The sequence below is a fragment of the Arvicola amphibius genome, chromosome 1, assembly GCF_903992535.2.
Source record: "Arvicola amphibius chromosome 1, mArvAmp1.2, whole genome shotgun sequence".
Lineage (NCBI taxonomy): Eukaryota > Metazoa > Chordata > Mammalia > Rodentia > Cricetidae > Arvicola > Arvicola amphibius.
Genome location: NC_052047.1, coordinates 147,837,466 through 147,862,744, shown reverse-complemented (window position 1 = coordinate 147,862,744; position 25,279 = coordinate 147,837,466). Strand labels below are relative to the sequence as shown.

At 54.1% G+C, this 25,279-nt stretch overlaps 2 protein-coding genes across 9 annotated transcripts; both read left to right on the top strand.

Moving 5' to 3' along the window:
• The first annotated feature begins 1,402 nt into the window (after positions 1-1,402).
• Positions 1,403-19,976, top strand: Aldh3b1 (aldehyde dehydrogenase 3 family member B1). 3 transcript variants are annotated; one of them, XM_038330310.1, is made up of 10 exons: positions 1,403-1,536; positions 7,806-7,968; positions 9,960-10,070; positions 10,169-10,289; positions 10,501-10,586; positions 12,395-12,476; positions 14,413-14,799; positions 15,197-15,363; positions 18,169-18,268; positions 19,394-19,976. In XM_038330310.1, exons 2-10 carry the CDS (start codon positions 7,807-7,809, stop codon positions 19,582-19,584), a joined length of 1,407 nt encoding a protein of 468 aa, XP_038186238.1. In that variant the 5' UTR covers positions 1,403-1,536; position 7,806; the 3' UTR covers positions 19,585-19,976. The 3 variants fall into 3 exon arrangements, with proteins under 3 accessions (XP_038186238.1, XP_038186229.1, XP_038186220.1); XM_038330301.1 differs by lacking the exon at positions 1,403-1,536 and adding an exon at positions 2,524-2,591; XM_038330292.1 differs by lacking the exon at positions 1,403-1,536 and adding an exon at positions 5,928-6,055.
• An 891-nt stretch (positions 19,977-20,867) lies between these two features.
• Ndufs8 (NADH:ubiquinone oxidoreductase core subunit S8) lies at positions 20,868-24,332 on the top strand. Of its 6 annotated transcripts, none has more exons than XM_038330321.1 (7): positions 20,868-20,947; positions 21,839-21,896; positions 21,985-22,035; positions 22,469-22,558; positions 22,644-22,816; positions 23,935-24,063; positions 24,140-24,332. In XM_038330321.1, exons 2-7 carry the CDS (start codon positions 21,839-21,841, stop codon positions 24,269-24,271), a joined length of 633 nt encoding a protein of 210 aa, XP_038186249.1. In that variant the 5' UTR covers positions 20,868-20,947; the 3' UTR covers positions 24,272-24,332. The 6 variants fall into 6 exon arrangements, with proteins under 6 accessions (XP_038186249.1, XP_038186258.1, XP_038186268.1 ...); XM_038330330.1 differs by lacking the exon at positions 20,868-20,947 and adding an exon at positions 20,966-21,195; XM_038330340.1 differs by lacking the exon at positions 20,868-20,947 and adding an exon at positions 21,224-21,302.
• Positions 24,333-25,279: the final 947 nt, after the last annotated feature.

Sequence of the window (25,279 nt, the reverse complement as noted above, 5' to 3'; positions counted from 1 at the left end):
CACCTCTTTCTTTGTACCTGATGTTGAGGACATACTGATCTCCTGCTGCGTTTCAGGTGTCTTCTCCCTACCCTGCCATTGGTTTTTTTAAGACAGAGTTTCTCTATGTAGCCTTGGCTGTCCTGAACTCACTCTGGCTGGCCTCGGACTCAGAGATCTTCCCACCTCTGCCCCGAGTGCTGGTATTCAAGGCCATCACTGCTGGGCTTGTTCCAGATGCATCATCAGGCACTTTCTGGATGGTTCTTGAGCTATCCTTACTGAGTTCTGCAACATAGGCAGAGTCAACTCCATTTAACAGGTAAGAATGGAGACCCCACAGGGTTATGTGGCTTAGTCAGGGCTTGTGTGCAGGTGAGCGGCGAGCACTCTCAGGCTCAGACCACACTCTGCACCCCTTCTATCCCTGTCCCCCAAGGGACCGAGGCAAAAACACTGAGGGTTTATGACTTGGTCCCCTGGCTTTAGGATTCCACACTCTACACAGACCCCATGTCACCACTGCCTCTGGGGTCCCCTTGGCAAGGCCATAGATGCCAGGCCCACTCCTGGGAGCCTCGGAGAACAAGGAGAAGGGGGATGACAGTGGGGCACACAGTGGGGCACACTGTCCCAGAGTCTCGTCCAGCTTCTTTTCTGTTGTGATCAAGGAGCTTCGAGGAGCAAAGGCTTTCGTCAGGTTTATAAGTCCAGATCCAACCCATCATTGTGAAGTCAAGGCAATCAAGATGGAACCTGAAGGCAGGCTTTCTCTCTGCTTCCCAAGGCATCACCTCTGACCAAGGCACGCACGTCTCAGCCAAAGCAGCACAGCAGGACCGTGGAGGCTGCTGCTTCCTGTATCAAGCTAGATAGCTTCCTTAGAGAGCCTACGACCACCTGCCCGGGGAATGGGCCCTCTCACGATGGGCGGGCCGGCCTAGACCAGTCCCCCACAGACATGGCCGTGGGCAAGTATGATCTAGGTGTTTCTTCACTTGAGGTTGTCCTCTCAGGGCTGACAGCAATTCACTTGTGCCCCAGGCCTCTGGACAGGGACTGCCACCTCAGGTACCTTGTCCTAGAAATTTGGGCTTCCTGTGGGCCTCATCTGAGGCTGTTCCTAAATTGATAGAAATTTAATCCCTGAATTTAGGGAAGCCCCAGCAGCCCTCTGGCTAGGAAGGAGACGCTCAGAATTCAACACCCCTCCTGCTTACTAGGATCTTTCCCAGATGAGCCCCTCATTTGCTGTGTGGCCTCAGACCAGTGGCTGACCCTCTCTGGGCCTTATTTCTGGCTGAGAGCTACAGGCTCGGCCCCAGCTCAGCCTTACATGACACCCGCTCTGCCGGTGCGTCTGTCTGGCTCAGTTCCAGACAGTACACAGCAGGGCTGTCACATGCTGATCCACGTGACAAGCGGCAGCTGGGGGCTCCATCCCACGCAGAAGACAGGGCCCTCAGTGCCCCTCGGCCCCACACCTATCCCAGCTTAGCTGAATCCTGCAGGGTTGGCAGTGGGGCGTGGGCCTGTGGGCCTCCCTTGCCCTCCCAGGTAGGTTGGGGAGCTGGGTGAGGCGGTGAGGAGCATCTCCTAGGTGCAAGGTCGGCACAGAGGCCCTGGCCAGCGGCCTCCAGGCTGGCCCAGGGCACCTGCGGGGAAAGACTGCTTGGTGGCCTGGGCAGAGGTACAAAGGGTGTCTTTTTCTCACATACGTACATGTAACCCAGTCGCCAGCCTGTCTGCCCCTAGCAGCTGCTCAGGATCATCCCCTCTTTGTGCAGGCTCCCACAGGTATCCCTGGGGTGGAGCTAGGCACAGCTCCACACCTGCAGAGGAGCAGGACCCCAGGGGCCACCTCAGCAGTACACAGTGTCATGACGGCTGTCCTGAGGGTGGCAGGCAGAGGGGATGTCTTTGGGGAGAGACGCATCCCCAGTTCTACAGTTGGAGCCCTGCCATGCACATCCTATGTGGCCAAGGCCTGTCCCCACCAGGGCCCCATTTTCTCATTGTAAAATGTGAGGTTTGAGGGTGATGTGACACATTTGTGAATGGGCTGCAGTTGGAGGTGGACGGGGGGGTCACAGGTAGGCAGAGGCCTGGGGCACCGCTGGCAGAGAGAGGGCCTAGTCCTGAGACTGTCTCTGCACTCTGGGAAACAGAGACTCAGAGTAGACAAGGCCTGGAGGCTGTGTTCAGACTTTCTTGATATTCCAGGCTGGGATATCAAGGGCTGCACCTTCACACTGAAATTCCCAGGCTCTCCTCCTAGTGGTGAGAACATGCTCACCTCTGTCTTCCCTCCCACCCCTGAGCCTCCCCTCACTGTCCCCCTCAACGCTCAGAACAGCATGTGACCCTGAATTAAAACCACCCTTCTCTGGGCCCTGCCTTCTTTTCTGTGGTCTGAGAGAGTCTCCGGGCCTCTATGAGACAGATAGTGTGGTAAAATCCCAGCTAGCTGCTTTCACCAGGCCTGGAGCCAAGGTCAGGCACTGGGCCAGGGTGGCCCCGCCCCAGGGGCAGGCATTGTTGAACCTTGCTTAAAGGCAGGGTGCAGGCAGGGCTGGACAGCCAGGAAGAAGGGCAGCTTGGTGAGGCCTCAGGTACTGTATCCCAGGGAGATGGGAGTGGAGCTGTTACTGATCTGTCCCGGCTGGGATCTAACTCAGCTACTCTGGGTGCTGGGATCCCTAGCTTGTCTGGAAACTGGCCCTTTCACACACAGGCATCCTGTGTCTTTCAGGCCTCATCTGCTTGCAGCCTGGAGAGAAAAGGGAAGGAAGAGACTGAGGGGGAGGGCTGAGGAGCTCAGAGTACAGGGCCCAGCTGGCCTCCTGAGTCTGCACTGCGCTCCCCTGCCCTTCTCCTCCTGGGGGACTCATTCTGTGAGGGGGAGGAGGGACATGGCTGCCACAGGAGAGAGCATGGCCTCCGACCCCTGAAGGTCCATTCGGGCACCGTTTCCAGGGCACTAGCTACCATGCAAGCCTGGTAGTTGGGGACGCTCCAAGGATCTTAGGAAAGACTCCTCAGCAATAAACTCAGCAGAGCCCAGTGAAAGAGAGGCAGGCATGCGCTGTGCCTGGGGAGGGACCTTGTGGTTCCAAGGACTTCGTCTTCTGGCAGCTTATCTATGAGAGGGCAGGGTCAGTCTCCAGGCCCAGGAGCATCTTGGTCCCAACTCCCCAGGGATCTTGCATAGGAGACACTGCAGCCCAAAGCTCTGGACGATCTCCAGGAAACCAGGGGCAAAGCCACACATAGGCCACAGAGGCCACACATAGGAGATTAGAGCAAAGGCCCCTTCAGTTTCAGGGCCTGGGGGGTCTTTCAGCCTGACCTAGTGCCCCCACCTCGGCAGTACTGATGAAGGTCTCCGAGCCCTGAGGCCACACCTTCCTTCACGGCCACCAAGATCCTCTGCCTCCCGAGTCCCACACTGGATTAAGTTTCCTTGGGTCCTTATCCTGGAGCCCTCCTTTCCCCCCACCCCGTGCTATCTGTCACTCATTGAAGCCATCATGGCTAAGTGCTTCTGGGGTCCGTGCCTGGACCAAGCCTTTCTAAACCTCTGCCTTTGAGTTTCCCCAACAGCGAGCTTACAGGTGGCACCAAGAACTGACCCATTTTGCTAATATAAAGAGTGAGCCAAAGTGCCCAACAGACCTGCCCGAGGGCTGCTAGCAGTCAAGCTGCTGGAATTTGTGCCAAGGTCAATGAACCCTGACCGTGGAGGCTTGTGGTGTAGTTGGGGAAACTGAGGCAGGAAGGATGCGGGACTGGACTGAGCTTTCCAGCACAGGAGCCCAGTGGGGTAGGAGAGAGCAGGGACCATCAGCTGAACCCTTCCAAGGGCACAGGGCCCTTGCCTGGTGATCATCCCCTGGGTGATGGAGTGCAGGCCCGCATTCTCAGTCCTTTTCCATTTTCTCTAGTTTCCAGGCTCACCTGCAGCCCCAGCCACAGCAAGTGCCCATGCTGGCCCCGCCTACCATAGCCGATATCAGTTTGTTTGTGCTTGCGTGGGCAGAGTCTCACATAGCCCAGGCTGGTCTCAAGCTCACTATGTAGCCAAGGATGACCCTGAACCTTTCTGCCTACATTTCCCAAGGGATCAGATTCAGTCCCTTCTGCATGCTAGACAAACACTCCACCAACAGAGCGACATCTCTATGACTAATTATTTAGTAATCTTTATTTATTTATTTATTTTTGTTTGTTTGTTTTCGAGACAGGGTTTCACTGTGTAGCCTTAGCTGTCCTGGAATTCTCTCCATAGACCAGGCTGGCCTCAGACGCATAGAGAGATCCACCTGCCTCTGCCTCCCAAGTGCTGGGATTAAAGGCTGCACCACCACCGCCCAGCATTTCTATACAACTTTTAAAGCGTTTATGATGTGTGTGTGTGGGCGCATCCCACGGCATGCACGTGGAGGTCAGAGGACAACTTTATGAAGCTGGTTCTCTTCTTCCACCTTCATGTGGGTTCTAGAGAGAAAACTCAGGCCATCCAGCTAGCATAGCAAGTTCCCTTACCCATATTTTTTTGACACAGTTTCATAATGAAACCTTGGTTTATACGGAATTTGCTAGAACTCATAGTGATCAACTTGCTTCTGCCTTTCTACTGCTGGGATGGAGGCATGTTTTATCATATCGGGCTGATTATTGCTTTTAGAGGGATTTCCCAGGCCCATGGTCCTACTCAAACCCCAGGGAAACACAGACACAGAAACTCCCACACCATCCTCAGTGAGATCCCTGGGCTCACCAGCCCTGGATCTAAGCAGCTGAGCTCCGGGCTTGGACAGGACAATGTGGTGGGGATTGTTAGGAATTATGGGATCGAAGGACAGAGACAGCAGATTGGCTTTTCGTGCTCATGGGATTCTTCTCTTTCTGTGGTGGACAAGTGTCGTCCTTCTGGTCCTGAATCTGCAGCTCACAAGTGTTGCCTCCTCCCAAGGACTGTCTGTTCCTCTCTGCACTCCAGGCTGCCCTGTTCTCATCCTCCAGGAACGGGGTGACTGAAGCAGGCAGCCTTCTGTGGCATGGGCCGAGGTTTTCTAATGTCAAGGAGCTGGGCATCCTTGGGCTAGCTCCTTGTCCTCTCTGTGCTCTGGTCTTCATCTCCTTCAGTGGGGTGAAGAATGGTCCCCTTGTTGTATGTTTAAAGGAGTCAGGGCCGACATCCTTACACTCTTACCCAGGATGGGATGTACCCAGGGAAAGAGGATGGGGTGCAGTCCAGTGGAGTTAGACAGGAATCCCCTAGTGTCTGTCACTGGGACTTCCCACTTTTCTTGTGATGTCTTAGTCTAAGACCACCTGATCAGGTGGCAGATGGCCTTGGCTCCTCTGATTCATCAGGTCCAGCCTGGCTTTCTAGCCCCTTTGGTGGGCACACCCTCAGGTTTTGGTCCACAATGACCAACCTTGAGAAGGCATTGTGGGCCCAGTGGGCAGCCCTGCAGGAGAGGTGAGTATGCTGCTGCCATGATGAGTTAGCATCAGCGTTGCTAGGAGCACTTCTGGAATGTTCTGTATAGATCCCACCCACAGAGCTCCCTTGCCCACAAGCCAGTGTTTGGTAGGCATGTTTTACATTTTTGTGGGCGCTGAGGAGGCTCCAGTGAGCAGGGCGGGGGAAGCCACTGTTGGTGGCGTGATTTCTTTTTCTTTTCTCAGGGCTATGTGTGTTCACGTGTGTGTGTTCACTGTTTGGGGGATGCACATGTGTTTGTATGTATGTGTAAGGAGGCCTGAGGTAGGGTCTCTCAGTCAAACCCAGAGCTTGCCAGTCTGAGGTGTCTCATTAGCCAGCTTGTCCTGTCTGCTTTCCAAGGGAGGCTGGAGCCGTAGGGAGCTCACGTGCATGTGCACTGGCCTTTGCCTGGGCCTGGGAATCTGAACTCTGGTCCTCTTGCTTGCACGGCAAGAGCTTTGACCACAGAATGTCCTCCCTGCTCTGCTGTGACTCACGGGCTGCTGGCCTTCCTGTGCCTTCTGGGAACAACGGCAGCTGCCTTGTGCTCAGATCTTCCAGCAAACCAGGGTTTCATCTTCTGTAAGGAAACTGAGGCAGGACAGAAGAGGCTTTGCCCCAGGTCTCACGAGAGTAGGAGAGCCCTGGGACACTGATGACACTCTGGGGGCGGGGGTGGAGGATGCTGCTGTCTCTGTTGGAGCAGGAGGCCTGAAGGGCCAATGCTGGACCCTCGGCACAGCCGCTGAGGTGGTTCATAGCCCCAGATCGCTGCTCCCACAAAGGCCTCCGGACAACAGCTGCCTTACTGGAGCAAAGCACTGGGCCCACCTGGGCCCAGAAGCAGACAGCAAGGTTTCATCTTCACAAAGCCTGTAAGCTAAGCCGGGCACGGTGCTGTGTGCTTATAACCCCAGAATTTAGGAGGACCTAAAGTTCAAGGCTATCATAGCTCCAGAGTGTGTTTCAGGGCAGCCTGTCTCACACTGTGCCAAGAAAACAAACAAACAAAATACCTGGGGCTGGAGAGATGACTCAGCAGATGAAGTTTTTGCTAGTACAGATGCCCAGCACCCACACAAGCACTGGTGGGTGTGACAGCTGCCTGGAGTTCTGTAGCCCAAAGGTGGAGAGAATAGATCCCCAGAGAAGACTGTCTGGCTACTCTAGTTTCCCTTCAAAGCTTTGTGTTTTATTGTGTGTCTGTGGGAGTGAGTGCAGGTACCTGCAGAGACCAAAGGTGTCAGATCCCCTGGAGTTAAAGTCGCAGGTGGCAGTGGGCCACCTGATGTGGGTGCTGGGATTTGAATTCAGGTCCTCTAGAAGAGCAGCATGTCCGTCCTTAACTGCTGAGTTCACAACTCCAGCCCTAGATTGGTCTTATCAGTGAACTCATGGTTCAGATGAGAGACTCTGACTTAATAAGGTGGAGAATGTTTGAGGACCCAGCGTTAGCCTTGGGCCTGTATGGACTTGGGAACACACATACATACATGCATGTACATCACATACAGAGGTGCATGCCAAAAAAATTTTTTTTAAAGCACAAACACAGAGGGGCCACTGTGAGAGTGGGTTTCAGTTACACTGAGACCTGCAGCCACAGGGAAAGAGGAAAGGGTCCCCACCCGGTCCTTGATACCAGGCCAAGCAGCAAATGCATCACAGGGCTCCTCTGATGAGCCTCGTGTAAATAGGCATGAGCCCAGGGGAATATCAGGCCCCTTTCCTGTCTGCCAGTCCCGGTTGGTGACGGCCCATCAGCCCACCTGGTACTCCTCCCTACCTGCCCCCTTCTCTTGTGATCCAGTTGGCATCGTGGCTGAGGTGGGCAGGAGGGCCTTTGGGAAGCCCTAGCCACTTTTCTCTTTGTGCCAAGGGGGCTGAGAGTGTGCCTAAGGTCACCCCAGGTCTCTGAGCTGCCACCAGCCAGCCTGGCTCCTCTTGTTCAGTGCTCCTGAGCTGGGTGACTGCACTGGTGTCCCTCACTGTATCCCATTCCTGTCCAGTCTACTCAGGCCAGGCAGGGGCAAGCGTAGCCTCTGGGAGGGCACGAGATCAGGAGGGGCCTTGGGTCAGCGCGAACTTCACTGGAGCCCAGAGTCTACTCCCCGCCCAGCCTTACCAATACTCTGTCCTGCAGCCTCCTATAGTCCACCCAGCAGAGGGAGGCATGCCTTTATGTCTCAAAGGCCACTCTAGTCACCAGTGGAGATGTCCAAGGGAGGCCCTGGGGTGAATCTGTGAGTCACTGGTGCTGGACAGGGGCTGGGGAGGGTCACCAAGGTGGGGGTGGTCCAAGCCACCCGATTCACACTGCGCTGTCCTGCAGGATGGATTCATTTGAGGACACACTGCGGCAGCTGCGGGAGGCCTTCAACAGCGGGCGGACGCGGCCGGCAGAGTTCCGGGCTGCACAGCTGCAAGGCCTGGGCCGCTTCCTTCGAGACAACAAACAGCAGCTGCAGGAGGCGCTGGCCCAGGACCTACACAAGGTAGCATGGAGGAGGGACAGTGGGGCAGGAGTGTGCATGACCCCAGGTCAGGAAGGGTGGACACAGCTCGGCCACATCCTCCATGAAGAGGAGCTGAAAGCCCGTGGAACCCCAGCTGACTGGTGGCCCCCGTCCAACTCTCCCCTATCTATTCTGCAGAGAGCAAAGAGCCTGTGTCTCCAGAGCTGACCTCTGGCAGGGAAGGAGTGGAGACAATATGGCATGTGGTCTGGTAACATGCGAGGTGCAGACATCACAGTGTTAAGTCAGGGGTCAGACGGTGGTGCTGGTTTATATGTGGGGGTCAATGCAGGTTTTTCTGAGAAGGGGGGGGGGCCTTGGAACAGAGACAGGAAACGGAGAAAACAGGGAGAAAGAGCTGCTGCCCGGACATCAGAGGAAGAGGCCCAGCAGCATACGCAAAGGTCCTGCCTGAGGCAGGAGAGCTTGATGTGTCCGTAATGAGGAACTGCAGAGACCAGAGGGCTGAAGAGAGTGAGAGACAGAGAGATGTGGGCAAGAAGGCCTGAGGAAGTAGACTACACCCTGTAGGACTTGGGTCTCACTTGGCACTGTGGACATCACAGCCTCTGTACCCTGGAGGTTCTGGGGTGTCCTCCCAAATCCAGCAGCAGCCACACAGGGTCTCCCAGTCCTGAGATGGCTGTCCAACAGATCCATCCCAGTGAGTTCCTCTCCTCTTTATCCCCTGCTGTTACCCTAGTGGCTCCTCCAGTCTGATGGGCGTTCTGGGGCTGACTCTTCCCAGCCCCGCCCAGCACCCCGGAGACCTGACCTTTCCCCCTTCAGCTCAGGTTCCACCTCTGCTGTTGTGTTCGATTCCATAAACCTGGACCTTATAAAGGAGGCAGCGGCCCAGAAAATTCAACCTGGTGCCTCCCTCTGATCCAGTCAGACTACTCACTGTCTCAACCCTGGGCCCGTGGCACCTGCCCAGTGGTCAGACTCTCATCGGGGCCCTAGCACTCCTCTTGCTGGACAGTCACACACAGATATCCCCAGAGGAGGGTGCAGAGAAGGCAGTTTCTTGCCCAGAGACACACAGTCAGGAAAAGCAGGGCCCGAGGAAGAAGCTCTCCTGAGGTCACCATGCCCACCGTGTGCAGACTGATTTCTAACTGCCCCACCCCACAAACCTCGAGAAGGTCCTCAGGAGATGCCAGGCTTGCTGTGAGTGGTGTGTGGCTGAACGGCGCCTGAACCAGGCTCAGCTACTGGAGTACAGTGGGGTTGGGTGGCTCAGAACACCCACCTGGCTTTGCACGGCATAGCCCCTTGTATGGTCTTCCTGGCACTCTGAACCACCTCTGCAGACCTCCGTCTTCTGCTACTCTCCAAGAGAACTTGTATTTCAATGGCCACAATTCATCCTGGCTCTGGCATCCCTGACCCTGAAGCCTGGGTCCCTCTTAGAGTCCGGGGCAGAGTGCAGAGCTTGCAGAATGCAAGAGCATGGTCCTGGCTTTTCTGAGATGGGATCTCAACCTTGAACTCTTGACCCTCCTGCTTCTGCCTCCTCAGGGCTAGGTGTATACCATCGTGCCCAGTTTACGTGTTGCTGGGGATGGAACCCAGAGTTTTGCGTATGTTAGGCAAGCTCTCTACTGAGCCCAGGTCCCATTGATTTTTGTCTTCTTACTTCTCCCCTGGGCACTAGGTGCTGTCCCCCTGGGCTGTGGGAAAAAGACCACTGACCAAGAAGAATCATGCCTTGTGCCCCTCTCTCTAAGCAGAAGCAGAGCAAGCCCCAGCGGCCGGCACAGGGCCTCTGCACTTGCTAGGCTCTCTTCCCACTGTATTCTGCCTCCGGGTGCCCATGGCTCCCTGGAGCGCGTGAATGAGTGAGTGAATAAATGAAGGATAAAGAGATGTGGCACCTTTGGGAAGGAAGCTGTACCTCCCCACTCTCCAGCTCTCTGCAGCTTTAGGGTTCCCCGGGACTCAGCCCTAACCCAGAGTCTCTTCTGTAGTCAACGTTTGAGTCGGAAGTATCTGAGATTGCCATCAGCCAGGCTGAGGTGGACCTGGCCCTCAGGAACCTGAGGTCTTGGATGAAGGATGAGAAAGTGTCCAAGAATCTGGTAAGCTGGGGGACAGGGACAGGACGGTAGTTGGGCTTTGGGAATTGTTTGCTCCCACAGTGTGGTTCTACAGAGCCTCACTGCTCTCTCTGGCTCAGGCCACACAGCTGGACTCAGCCTTCATCCGGAAGGAGCCCTTCGGCGTGGTGCTCATCATTGTGCCCTGGAATTACCCCTTGAACCTGACTCTTGTGCCGCTGGTGGGGGCCATTGCTGCAGGTGAGACCACCACCTTCCCACATCCCTAGTCACTGGAGAACACAGGGCTATCTAGGAAACCAGAAAAGGCAGGCAGGGGAACTGGCACCCTGCTCCCAGGCGGCCCCTGGCCAGGGTCTGCCCATCACTTCTGATTCTTGGACTGAGAGCTAGTGTGGCCAGCACACACCCTGCATGGTTGCCCTCTCTGAGCCTTCCTTCTGTGCTGCAGGAAACTGTGTGGTTCTCAAGCCCTCGGAGACCAGCAAGGCCACTGAGAAGATCCTGGCTGAGGTCCTGCCCCGCTATCTGGACCAGGTAACCAAGGATAGTGGAGGCCTAGGATGGGGAAGCTCCTGGTGGGGGTAAGGCAAGGGACATGTCCCAACCTCAGGAGGGCCTTCAGTGTGGGGGAGTCTATTTGAGGAGGGGTGTGCTTGCTCATGTGTATGTGTGCGCATGTATGTTTATGGTGGCGTACAAAAGAGTTCCACGATAGCCCGGAATGGAGTATAACAAAGGCTTATTTATTTGGGGATAAACTCACAGAAAGGGTAGCGATTTGCAGTCCTCTGCTGGGAACTGGAACTGAAACCAGCAGCTAAGAGGCCCCTCGCATGTCTGTATTTATAGTACATGAGAACATGTCCAAACTGGGCCAGTATCGTAAAGGCTATTTGCTGAGTTCCCACAGCACCTCCTCCTTTTGTCTAAATAAGAGCGTTCTAGGGGCTGGAGAGATGGCTCAGTGGTTAGGAGCACCGCCTGCTCTTCCAAAGGTCCTGAGTTCAATGCCCAGCAACCGCATGGTGGCTCACAACCATCTGTAATGAGATCTGGCGCCCTCTTCTGGCATGGAGACAGAACGTTGTATACATAATAAATAAATAAATCTTTAAAAAAAAAAAGAGCGTTCTAAGCATAATACAAAACTATATACAATAAGAACAAATATCAAGTATTGTCCAGGGAAAAGAGGCGGCAAAAACATACATAAAAATTAGAATTATTAGACAACAATGTGGACACTAAGAGAAACTTAAATAGATCTAATCGGTATGGGAAGTAGAAAGCATAAAAAGACAAGATCTTCTGAGTAAATTGGAAGCACAGGGACCTTGGGGGAGGGCTGAAGGGGGAGGGGAGAGGCAGGGAGGTGAGCAGAGAAAAATATAGAGCTCAATAAATATCAAAAAATTAGAATTACAATCAGCATGAACATCAAACAGAAACATATGCTAAATGTTTCAATAGTTATACTATCCTAAGGGGTCTAAGTCTTATATTAAAAATGTCTTAGCTAAGTCATGAGAGGAAAGTAACTATGACTATCTAGTCTTCAACCACATCAAAGACCTGAGAAGGGAAATAATATTTCTTGAGTAAACAAGAAGTGCAATCAAGCGACTTCCAAAAGATGCAAGAAATAAGAGACCACCGGCTAGTTCCCACAGCATGCCTCTGTGTAAGAGGAGGCTAGGCTCAACCTCTGGTGTTTTTTTTAAATGTTCACCCTGTGTTTTGACACAAGGGCTCTCACTGGTTCCTGGAACTGGAGAATTTGGCTAGATTAGTTGGCCAGTGAGTCTCTGGGATCTTTCTCCACTGCTCCCTGCTGGAATTACATGCCTGCCATCACGCCTGGCTTTCCAGTGGGTGCTCAGGATCGAACTGCGGTCCTCATGCTTGTACAGCAAGCATTGGCCTGCTGAGCAGCTTCTCCAGTCTTTGTCTCTTCTATTTTTTCTTTGACAGGGCCTCACTCTGTAGCCAAGACTAGCCTCAAACTAATAGTGCTCCTCCTACCTCAGCTTCCTGGGAGCTGGGCTACAGGAATGAGTCTCTGTCCTTGGCTAGGGGACCCCTTCTGAGTCGCACGGCCTATGGCCTTGGCTACATTCCTATGTCTCACTCTCAGTTTCCCTTCTAGGATTTAGCCAGGGCAGTCTGTCCCCTGAGGCCCTATAGCTGACCCTAGCTTCATTCTTGCTCAGCCCCCAAGAAGTTCTCAGGAAGGGTTGTTCAAGTCTGGATGAAGCAAAGTGGGCGGGCTCCAGGCAGGCTGGACCACCCCTGAACTTGGAAGCTGGGTCTGAGGACTGTTGTCTGCCCCCCCTCCCCCACAGAGCTGCTTTGCCGTGGTGCTGGGTGGGCCTCAGGAGACTGGGCAGCTGCTGGAACACAGGTTCGACTATATCTTCTTCACAGGTAAGGTTCGGGGGTGGCTCCAGCCTCCAGACCCTTAGGGAAGACAGATGCTCATGTCCATAACCACCAACCAATCTCAACCTTGAGTCAAAAGTCTGCCCAGGCCAAGCTCCTACTGCAACAGACCCTAAGAGCAGACCCCACGACCTCCCTTTAGCCCTGACAACAGGCCCTGTGTCAACAGATGAGAGGCTGCCTCGGGGTGCTGAAGGGCAGCAGTGCCCAACCCAGGGTTGCCCTGCTGGCCAGGATATGCTCTGTATCCAAGCTCTTAGTGCGGCTAGCTCTCAGAGGTCACCTGCCTTATACTAGCATGTCCCCAGTCCCAGACAGCTTGCTTCAAGGGTCCATGATGCAGTTTTTGGAAGATAGAAAAGGAAGAGGAGGTAGTGGGCATGCTTCCAGGGCTGAGCATAAGCTGGCTGGCTTCTGATGTGCAGGTGGTTAGAGCAAGTGAGAGGTGGGCTTTGAACCTCCCTCTAGACCTTGCCTCAAGCCTAGGAAAGGCCCAGCTGGGGACAGGGAAAACTGCCGAAGCAAAGGTGGATTGGTCTTCCTTATGGGGAAAAACCATTGGTAACAGTCTTAATAGGCAAAGTAGGAGGCAGTAGGAGGTAGATCAAAGTCACCCCTACATCCTCAGTCATGGTGGTCCTTAGGTGAGGTTCTCACGGCCAGTGCAGAAACAAGGCAAAGCCCAAGGCCAGTTTTCAAGGCAGGTCCCAACAGACCTGGCTGAGATCTCGCTGCAAGGCCCATGACTGATCCAGTCTGTTCTCATCTGTATAGCTGAGGCAATCCAAAACACAGTCTGCATAGAAGACAGAGTCTGTTACCATAGCCTAAGGTCCTTAGGAAGAACATCAGAGCCTGTCTGTTACCATAGCTATGGTCCTTAGGAAGAACATCACCCCCTCCTCCCCAAACCAGCGTGTCTCTGTTGAGTACACAAGACTGTATGTCAGAGGCTGTATGTTCTGGATTCTTTTTGTTTTGTTTTTGGAGACAGGGTTTCTTGATGTAGCCCTGACAGTCCTGGAACTCGCTTTGTAGACCAGGCTGGCCCCGAACTCACAGAGCTCTGCCTGCCTCTGCGTCCTGAGTGATAGGATTCTGGAGTCTTCTATCAGTATGGAAGGTGCTGGGAATCAAACCCCAAACTTCATTTGTGACAGGCAAATGCTCTCCCACTGAGTCATACTCTCGGCCCTTGGGCTGTCATTATTTTTTTTTTTTTTCAGACTAGGTCTCATGTAACCCAGGCTGGCCTCAGACTCACTATGTAGCTGAGGGTGGCCTGGAATTCTTGACACTTTTGCCTCTACCTCCTGAGTGCAGGAATTACGGGACTGTACCATCAGAGCCACTGTTTGAAACAGGGTCTCAGTGTAGCCCGGGCTGGCACTGAACCTGAGGTACCGGGATCACAGGCAAGCGTCCCCATTGCCAGGTGCCACTGCAGTGTTTGAACTGAGGAGAGCAGAGAGCAAACAAGGACTGGAAGAATTATGGTGCTGCAGGCAAGGGCCAGGACAGCCTGGAGGATGAGCAGGTGGGGCAGGACTTGGGGAGGAGCCTGCAGACCAGGAACTCAGTGAAGGAGTAAGGTGAGACAGAGAGGAGGAACTGAGCATCAGTCAGGCTGAACTGGACTGTGGCCTTAGGGGACAAGGCAGAGGACATTGGAGGTTTCAGGAGATGGAGAGATGCCTTGTACTATGACAGGTTGGAGAATAAACTGCAAGGTGGGCCAGGGACAGAGCAGACACAGGTAGGAGCTGAAGGGATCCACCTGGGAGAGGCTCATGGAGTCCGATTCACTGTTGGGAGTGCAGGATAAATTCTTCCTTTGGAGCCCCTGTGCAGGGATCCAGGTAAGGCCACCCACTTAGCCAATTAACTAATGAGCCACTCTAGGCCCTTTCCATGTACCCAGGGAACGCTTATGTAGGCAAGATCGTGATGGCTGCCGCCGCCAAACACCTGACGCCCATCACCCTGGAGCTGGGGGGCAAGAACCCCTGCTATGTGGACGATGACTGCGACCCCCAGACTGTGGCCAACCGTGTGGCCTGGTTCCGCTACTTCAATGCTGGCCAGACCTGTGTGGCCCCCGATTACATCCTGTGTAGCCAGGAGATGCAGGAGCGGCTGGTACCTGCCCTGCAGAATGCCATCACACGTTTCTATGGAGACAACCCACAGACCTCCCCCAGCCTGGGCAGAATCATCAACCAGAAACATTTCAAGCGGCTCCAGGGCCTGCTGGGCTGTGGCCGCGTGGTCATTGGTGGCCAGAGCGACGAGAGCGATCTCTACATTGGTGAGTCCCTCTCTCCCAACCTGGGCCAAGACCTTTCCAGCTAGAGGGGCCCATGCTGGACTACAGGTCTCAGCCTGTGTCTGAGCCCTCTGCCCTACCTCTCGAGCCTGGCCTGAGTACACCCAGTTCACAGAACCCCATCACTGTGACTTTGAACCTGTGACTCCCCAACTCTGGATCCACTGGGCTATGACCCCACTTGAGAGGTTCAGAGTATGGCTTAAGCTTCTGTTCTAGCTTTTGTCGTTCTGTGAGACTCGAGACCCCAAGTGTGAGGTCCCAGGGAGTTAGACCCTGGCTCTGCCCTGTGTGGAGAACAGGCTCCGCCCTGTGTGGAGTCCCTCTTGCTGGACACGTCTTGCCCATGGGTGAGGCTGAGTTGCCCCTTGCATTGCAGCACCCACAGTGTTAGTGGATGTGCAGGAGACAGAGCCCGTGATGCAGGAGGAGATCTTCGGACCCATCCTGCCCCTGGTGACTGTGAGGAGCCTGGATGATGCCATTGACTTTATGAACAGACGGGAGAAGCCACTCGCGCTGTATGCCTTCTCCAAGAGAAGCCAGGTGGGATGAAGTACCAGTAGTGAGCTGTGGGGGTAGGGGGCAACAGAGGGAACACGCCCCTCTGGGTAGTTACAGGACTTTAGGCATGGTAGCCTCTTGGCTTTGCCCCTGACTTCCTTCCCGGAAGTCAAACCCTATCCAGGCCAAACTCTCCTGGATGACATCACAGACTATTTTTTGAGATAGGGCCTCATGTAGCCCAGGCTAGCTTTAAACTATGTAGTCCAGGATTGAACCTGATCCTTCTGACTCCACCCCTGAGTGTTAGGACCATAAACACGTGCACTGACACCTGGTTATATTTGATCCTGGGGAAACAAATCTAATGCTTCCTGCACACGAGACAAAACTTACCAAATTGTGCTGGAGCGATGGCTCAGTGGTTAAGAGCACTTGGTGCTCTTGCAGAGGACCCAGGTTTGGCTCCCTGCACCACCTGCTGGTTTGCAATGACCCATAACTCCAACTCCAGGGGATCTGATGCCCTCTGATAACTTCCTTAATCACCAAACTACATACATAGAACACATACATGCATGCAGGCAAAACATACACATAAAATAAATAAATATCCAAAGATTAAAAATGCAGGCAAAACATACACATAAAATAAATAAATATCTAAAGATTAAAACAAACAATAAACTGACCAATTAAGGGGACTGGTGAGATAGCTCAGTCAGTAAAAACATCCAATCTCCAAGAATCCTGTGGTAGAACAACAGACTCCCATATGGCTTTCTCTCATAAAACCATCACATGAGCTGAGACTAGTACACATAAACACACTATAAATAAAATGTAATAAATTAAAAACAAAAACCATACCAAATAAGTTACATACCCAGCTATCGCCATTGTTTAATTAAAACACACATTTTATTCTAGAATAACTCTAAGTATACAAAAAGTCACAAAGGCAGTAGACTTCCTGTACACTTGCAGCAGTTCCCCATGAAGGACCCTAACCTGCCAGAAGCAGGAAGGTAGAGCAGGCATCGCCATAACTGCCCTTGCATCCATGCTGACTGTGCTCCTGATCCCAGCACGCAAGATCTTGGCCTCAGCCTGGAGACCAGCCAGATTTCTGCCATGTCCCCCAATTTCTTGGTTACTCGATACTCTGTAACAGAGAATGGAATTTTTAGAGAGAGAATGTTTCTGGGTACCCAGAGTCACGTGTTAAAGGTCACTTGGGCAAGACAGTGTCTGTTAGAAGGCTCTGCTGAGAGCTGTTTTGTCCTATCTTGGGTATCTGAGCAAGCCTTCCGTGTGGGCCCCCAAGGAAGGCAGTGCGCTGAAGTCCTCTATGGAGGGGGTGGCTACCGTATTACTGCAGAGATGTCCGAGATCCAGGGGAAGGATTTGTCTCCTGAGCCATTTACTCAGAACAACTCTTGAGCATGATTTTGGCTTACAATTTTTATTACATTTTTCTGTATCTGTGTGTACATGTGGAGGTCAGAAGACAACTTGCAGGAGCTGGTTCTTTCTTTCACCTTGTGAGTCCTGGGAATCAGCCTCAGGTCATCAGGCTTGGTAGCAAGTGACTTCACCCACTGAACCATGTCACTAGCCCCAACTATAAAAGCAATTTTTTTTACATTGTTTATTGTGTGTGTCTTTAGGTGTGCATGTCATGGCATTTGTGTGGTAGACTGTTGGCAGTGTGAGAGAGTCAGCTCTCTCTTTCTCTCATGTGTGTTTCAGGGATCAAAGTCAGTTTGTCACCTTGGCAGCCCCTGTGCCCACTGAGCCGTCGCATCAGCCCTGCTTTTGAAACAGGCTCTCAGCAGCTCAGGCTGGCCTCCAACTCACTATGTAGCTGAGGATTTCCCTGAACTCCTGGCCCTACTAGCTCTGCTGGTGTAATTACAGGCAGCCCTCCCATTCCTGCACTGTGTGTTTTAACTACCCAAGCCACCATTCTATCCTGACCACTTCCTCCGTTGGTCTACATGAGAGAGGGCTCTGTTGGGACCATCTCAGACTCACCTTTGAATTCAGCCATTCCTCTGTGGAGCCTTAAGAAAACGCAACATGAGCCAGGCAGTAGTAGTGCATGCCATTAATCCCAGCACTCGAGAGGCAGAGGCAGGTGGACCTCTGAGTTTGAGGCCAGCCCAGTCTACAGAGTGAGTTCCAGGGCAGCAAGGGATACATAGAGAAACTGTCTTGAAAAATCAAACCAACCAACCAAACAAACAAACAAACCCCACACAATCCAGCCATTTTGGCAGTGAGGCCAACTTCCCCTCAGTCTCTTGAACCCAGCACTGGTCCTATGCCAGGCTGTCTTCCAGCCTGCTTATCCTCTGCTGCGACTGTTGTTCTTGGCATCCTTGGGCTGAGGCAATGCTGTACCCTGTGGGACCCACTTCACAGGACAAGACCCACCCCAGAGCTGGCATCACCGAATAACATGAAATTAAGTAGGACAAACCTGTCTCCTTTCCCTCGAGTCTTCTCAGACCTGCAGACTGCAGGAAAACCCTGCAGGAAGCCTTAGCAGCCCAAACTCGTCCCACAAAGTCCCTCCCTTCTCTGACATGAAAACTGTCACCACAAGACTCAGCAGCTACCTCTTGTGCCCACTCTGCCTTTCCCAGATGATGCCAGGTCTTATGACTTCTCCTTGGGTTTGTGTCTGAGCACCCTTCCAGGGTTGCACAAAGGTAGACACACAGAGAACGTGTCCCCGGGGTAGAGTCTGTGGGTATGTTCCATTAGAGCCACCTTGGACCTCAGGGCCTTACTGAAACAAATTATAACCATGTGTTTTACAAATTCCTCTTTCTCTCCCAGGTGATTAAACGAGTCCTGGCCCGGACCAGCAGCGGGGGCTTCTGCGGGAACGATGGCTTCATGCACTTGACCCTGTCTAGCCTTCCTTTCGGAGGAGTGGGTAGGTGGCAGCAGACCTCTGCCCTCCTGGGCTGATCCACGGTTGTATCCTCACTCTGCTGCTCGAGCACACTGACTACAGGACGTGCGGCTCACTCTCAGGGTAGCGGACACGAGAGGAAGCCCCCTCCACAGACCGTGTGCATCTAGCCTGCCTCCCATCTCCCTAAAGTCTGTGGTGGAACCTTCAGGTTTTGGCTTTTTCACAGCCACCCATCCACACACTCAGTCCTGGTGCCTTCACCTCCATGGTCGGGTCAATGATGCTCTCTCAGCCTTCACAGTTCCTGTGACCCCAGCTCTGGGCCTCTCTGCTTCCCTGAGGCCTGGGATGTGGAGATGTCCCCCCCCCCCCCCCCACAACTGTAAACTTCATAGCTGTATCCCAGGAAGCCCCACAAGCATGTGGCCCTGGCAGTCACTTTCTCACTGAAAGTGTCCTGGTTATAATCAGTACTGGAATGCCGGCATGGTCTGGCCTGCCCAGATCTTGTCCCGGAGCCCTGCTCCCATTCCCCTCTCTTAGTCTGTTGTGGCAGTTACTGAGCTTGTCCCTGACATGTTACCCACCTTCAATGCTAAGTTGTCCCCAAGCCACAGTCCTCCCTACCCTCTTTTTTCCCCACCCACACTCTATCTGGCTCATTCTACATTCCTCTGGCTTTACTCTTCCAACAAGCCAGCTTCATTCTTCCCAACTCCATCCAGGCCATGTCCCCTGGACTTTCTGGGCTGAGTCCTTCTCTCTTCCTAGACACTAAAAACTACACAGGTTTGAAGATGTCTACCACAACCCTAGGAGGAGGGTGCCACTGTCACAGGAGTCTGAGGCAGTCACTTGCCCAAGTGACAAACCTGTTTAGGACAGAGCTTGGATTTAACTCTGGGCAGCCGGGCTCGAGAATTCATGCCCTTGACCTCAGTTTGCCTGTTCCAGATCAAAACTTGGCATACTGGTCTGGTGGCAGGCTTGGAGTTCAGCCTTCTATCTGTAATGTCTTATGATTAGTCCACTGAACAGATGGGGAAAGAGGCTCAGATAGCCCACCCGTTTGAACAGAGTCTTTGTGATGTCCTCTTAGCTGGCCTTTAAGGACCTAAACCCCATGTTCCGTGCTGTCCACAGGATCGAGCGGGATGGGCAGGTACCACGGCAAGTTCTCCTTCGACACCTTTTCCAACCAGCGTGCCTGTCTGCTGCGCAGTCCCAGGATGGAGAAAATCAATGACCTTCGTTACCCGCCTTACTCCAGCCGAAACCTCAGGGTGCTCCTGGTGGCCATGGAGGAGAGGAGCTGCAGCTGCACACTGCTGTGAGGGCACTGGGGCCATGGGGCCTCCCTGGGACACAGCTGCTGGGGAAGTGGCCTGCTAGGGCCAGGTTGCATAGCGGTTGGCTCAGCTGCCCTCCTTCTGGGGCTTCCCTTTAGGACCTTTGACTGTTCTGATTGGGACAGGCTATGGGTGGATGTGAGAAGGGGTGTGGCCTGTCTCCTACAGTGCTACCCATGGCATTAGGGAGAAACGGGCACTTCTGAACTACCCACCTTCTTGTGGATAGTGTTGCAGGGAAGCAGTGGTACATGGCATAGGCCATATCCTGTGACCAGGCATGTCTACGTCCACTGAGCCTCGGGTTTCTACCTGCACAATGGGGATGAAGCAGCCTCCAGTAGCGGGGAGTATTAAAGCAGGAGAGCTGACCCCAAGCTACAGGTGTCTTGTGTCTTTTTTTTTGTTTGTTTGTTTTTTGTTTTTCGAGACAGGGTTTCTCTGTAGCTTTGGAGCCTGTCCTGGAACTAGCTCTTGTAGACCAGGCTGGTCTCGAACTCACAGAGATCCGCCTGCCTCTGCCTCCCGAGTGCTGGGATTAAAGGCGTGCGCCACCATCGCCCGGCTCTTGTGTCTTTTTGAAGGGAGGTGTTGCCTCCAGATTAAGGTTAAGATCCCTCCCTCAATGACTCCCCTCCCCTCAATTCTGCACATGGTACCCCCATCTACTCCATTCTACTCAGAGGTGAAACATCCCACCAACATTAGCCCCATGCTCCATGGGATGGCGTTTCCAGCCACTCAACTACTAAAACCCCACATTTTGACATCCTGTCTCCTCCCGGCGCGGTGTTTGACCAAGTCAACATGTCCTTCCTGGCCTGCAGACTCCTAAAGGGAGCCTTCCCTGACCACACCAAACAAGACATGCAGACTGCCTCATGGCTCGCTAGTCCCAGGGGCAGGGTTAGGAAAATCCTGCTACCCGCGGCTGTTACGAAGACCAGATGAAACCTTGTGGCTAAAGCGCTTAAGCTAGAGAACAGGTCGCCACCATTACAATATTCAAATGAGCCACACCACCCTGCTCCGTCCACCGGAAACTGAAAGTCCCAAACCAGGCCCAGGAAGTTCCGCCTTTAACAGCTCGGAAGTCTGCGTATTGACCTCGCCGATACAATATGGCAGCTCCCCACAAAACTTCAAGCGCCTGTTCCCGTCAGCCAATCAGAGAGAAGTTAATTCTGGGCCCTCCTCCGCAGCCGCACCACAAACCAATCGGGCCACAGTAGGAAAGGTTACCAAGGAAAAGGCCTGAGTCGCCTGCCCAATGGCAGCATCCCGAAATTGGGCTCCGCCCCCTGGCTGAACCGCACCTGGGCCAGTGAAGGAGCCGGCGCGCCTCAAGGTGGGTGTCCAGGACAAGGCGGCGAAGACAGGGCCTGGGTGGCGGCGTGACGACGGGGTCGAATGTAGTGTCACCGCTCACTCCGTGGAGTCTGGGATCCGGGAGGGTCGGCTCGGTACCCGTGGCCTCTGCGTCCTTCTGCAGCTGTAAAGCCGGGAGGCCGGCATCCTTAGGCGCATGCGCTGCATCGCCGGATGCCTTCTGCGTTCCTAGGGTCAGAGGTCAAGGGGAAGGTCTGAGAGAAAGTGGTAGGTTGGGCTCCAGGATTACCTGTGGTCATGGATCAAAAGTTGGCAGACCCGCTAGAGGTCAAAGGTCACAGGAGGGGCTCTTTGGAGCGTTGGTAGAGTGCCAGGTTCTTAGCCAACATCCCCTTGGTTGCATGCGTCCCTAATTTTCGGGGAACCCCCCCTCATAGCGAAGGCATAAAGCCTGAGGTCAGGGGACATCGCTTGCTCAAGGTCACTCGGCAGGCTGGGAAGAGTCCTTGAGCTGGGGAAAGGAACTTGACCATGAGAATTATTTAAACCGTTAAGGTTTTTCTGCAGGTGACTTCTGGGTTCCTGACCTGGTTCCAGTGCCACTAACTTTGGGACAGTCACTTAACATGTCAGGACGACAGGGCTTGTGGCATCTGGTCTGAAGCCTGCCTGGCTCAGTGTTAACTCTATATATACAGTGGTGGTCAGGGAGTTTAGATGTGAGCTACAGATGAGGCGTAGAGAGGGGAAATGGGTTCAGTGAGCTTCTTAGGAGCTGCAGTAGAAGAAACTTGGGGTGCCAGGCGAGTCGTAGCAGAGTGAGGTCAGCTGGAGGCTTGGGGCGCTGTGGGAGTCGGTGCTGGAGAGGGCAGATTTAGACCCGTCACCTCCTTTCCTTCCTGTACCCCAGATGTACCGTCTGACCTCACCCATGCTGCCACGGGCCCTGGCCCAGGCTGTGCGCACAGGTAGGTGCAGGGAGCTGTGCCTGGGGGTGGGGGCGCCAAGCTTCCTGGTATGAAGTCCCAGCAGCAGAGTGTTACCCTTTCCTTGCAGGACATCTCAGCGGCCAAAGCCTCCATAGCAGTGCAGTGGCAGCAACATACAGTGAGTACCAGCTGATGTCTTCTGATATTCCTGGTCACGGGCACACCTGAGGCCAGGGACCCTCATCAAAAGAGAATGTGACTGACGGACATTGTGGTGGCATTGAAGGAGGGAGGTGTGTGCTGGAGAGGAGTGCTTGACCCACTAGGGGACCCAGGACCCTTACACCCGGAACTTGAAAAGCTTTGCTTGGAGGCTCTTTGGGTTACCAGGGCAGAAAGAGAACCAGCAAGGCTTTGCTTCCCAGGGCTGCAGACTGGCTTTCTGGGGCCCCAGCCTGGCTTCCCGGGGCCTGGAGACCACAGACGGGCTTCCCGGGGCCCAGACTGGCCTCCCAGGGCCCTCACTAAGCCCACCTGCCTGCACCTAGGGTTGAGAGTTGAGCTGCATTTTCCAGAGCAGACTCCCTAACCTCCCGTCTGACTTCCTGCAGAGTATGTGAATGTACAGGAGCTGGAGATGGACATGAAGTCTGTGACTGACCGTGCAGCTCGGACGCTGATGTGGACAGAGCTCATCCGAGGTGAGTGCCAGTGGGGAGAGGTGGCATTCGGGCATGGATGTGTGGAGAGGAGAGCAGCCCTATTCCAGCTCTGTGCCGCTCCCAGGACTGGGCATGACCCTGAGCTACCTCTTTCGGGAGCCTGCCACCATTAACTACCCATTTGAGAAGGGCCCACTGAGTCCTCGCTTCCGGGGGGAACACGCACTGCGCCGCTACCCGTCCGGGGAGGAACGCTGCATCGCCTGCAAGCTCTGTGAGGCCGTCTGTCCCGCGCAGGTGAGCTCTCACCCTGCCCCTGCCTTGATACACAGCCCTGGGAAAGTACCTTTCTTTTTCTTTTGAGACAGAGTCTCACTAGTTAGCTCCACCTGGCCCAGAACTGACTGTGTAGACTAGGCTAGCGTTGAGCTCACAAAGACCTGCTTGCTTCCGTCTCTGGAATAGCAAGGTAAAGACATGCCCCGCCGCACCACCTGGCAGAAGTCCTAACCCTCATCCTGTGAGGAGACAGTGAGGCCTTGATGTCCAGGTGCTGAGCCAGGAAGCTGGCGGTGGCCTCCATCCCAAGCGGGCACTCGCTCTGTCGACCAGGCTGGCCTCGAACTCACAGAGATCTTCCTACCTCTGCCTCCCGAGTGCTGGGGTTAAAGGCATGCACCACTGCCTCCCAGCTTTATTCCCACTCTTAAAAACACAAAAAGATGAGCCTCCTGCGGCTTCACTGTGAGTAGTGAGCATGCCACTCGGGAGTGTCAAGTTCTTAACAGTTCTCCTGGACCCACAGGCTGTCCCTCCTTACTCTTGGCTGGCATACAGTTGTACCCCAGAAACCAATAGTTAAAGATACACCTTCAAGTTTGGTCTATGTACCTCATTACTGTGTGACTTCAGGAAATCCTTCGACCTCTCTGAGTCTTAATTTTCTCCAACAAGTGGGGATTGCCAGAAAGGTTGTTCAGTATGGCAGTCACTGCGTACTTACAGTCCCAGGGAACCTCTTAGGGTCACAGGTTTCCTTTTTAGTTTTTCAAAACAGGGTTTCTTTGTGTAGCAGCCTTAGCTGTCCTGGAACTCCCTCTGTAGACCAGGCTGACCTCGAACTCACAGAGATCCATCTGTCTCTGCCTCCCTAGTGCTGGGATTAAAGGCGTGTGCCACCACCGCCCGGCACAGGTTTTCAAGGAGCAAAGCAGATGATAGCCTTTTCCTTGTGAGACAGAAGGGTCACCTGGGCAAGTGATGAGCAAAACCCTGGCAGAGGCTACTGGGGCCGTGTGAGGGTGCTCCCTCTGGAGGACTGAGCAGGTGTCTGAGGATGTGGGCGGCCGTGTGAGGGGCAGACCCAGGGCCAGGAGGTGTCTGCCAGTGGCAGTGACCTGTGAACATTCCCTCAGGCCATCACCATTGAGGCTGAGCCGAGAGCCGATGGCAGCCGCCGGACTACACGGTATGACATCGACATGACCAAGTGTATCTACTGTGGCTTTTGCCAGGAGGCCTGCCCTGTTGACGCCATTGTGGAGGTGAGTGGGCCGGGTGAGGTGGCAAGCACAGAGGCTCCGGGCGGGGGTTGCCTTGCTGACCTCCTCCCTCTTGCAGGGCCCCAACTTTGAGTTCTCCACTGAGACACATGAGGAGCTGCTGTACAACAAGGAGAAGCTGCTCAACAATGGGGACAAGTGGGAGGCCGAGATCTCTGCCAATATCCAGGCTGACTACCTGTACCGGTGACCTGGCCACCTGGCTGAGTCCTGTGGCCCCTGCTGCCCATAAAGAAGCTATGATCCCACAACTGCCTGTTGTGTTGTATCTGTTTGCCAGGGTGGAACCCACCCCACACAGCCAGAGGCCTGTGGCATCCTCTGGCCAGACCAGGGTGCATGGACCTTTGGCCTTGTTCCCTCAGTGGGCTCCAGCAGCTCGCATGCCCACAAGACCTAACAGCCAGACCCAGTCATCCTCTGACTCACAGGCCTAGCAGGCCTCTTTGTGGTTGGCCACAGGACCCTGAACTACATCACACGTGGACTTCTCCGCAGGGCCTGGCTATGCTGGTCGCCATGGGCCTGTTGTCCCCGTGGTAGTGGCTGTCTGAGAGGTGGACCCCAGGTCTTCTGTCTTCTCAGACATACATTGCTGTAGTTATTTGGACTTGGAGCCTCCCCAGGCTTCAGGCCAGAGTCCGTCAGAGTCCAGAGGAGGCTGGGTAGAGGCCCATTGAGTAAAGTGTCCCTGTCCTGAGAGTGCACACAAATGCAAATGTGGCCACAACTCGGGAGGATCCCGGAGGGCTTGCTGGCCAGTCCGTCTCATCAAAATGGCAAGCTTCAAGTTGAATGATAGACCCTGTCTCAAAAATGCCTCAGGTGGTGGGCAGCTAAGGAAAGGCACCTGCCGTCAGCCTCTGGCTTCCTCATGAGCGTGCGCCAGAGTGTGCCTGCATACAATTACACAGAGAGCCTCTCAGGCCAGGGTGTCCTTTGGGGAACAGGAAGCCTGCTATGAGCTGACAGTCACAAGGGGATGACACAGGTCCTGCTGCCTCTGAGCTGGATGTCGCCACTTGCTACATCCCCTTTCCCTACATCTTCCATGCGGGCTGCTGTGTGACTTCAGCTTCCCAGTTTGCAGTCCCAGCCAAGCTGTGTGGCTCCTCTGACCCCGGAATGGCTGTTTCATATGTGTACACACACTGGGAGGCTGGCTGCTGTTTCATGTGTGCACACTGGGTGGCTGGCT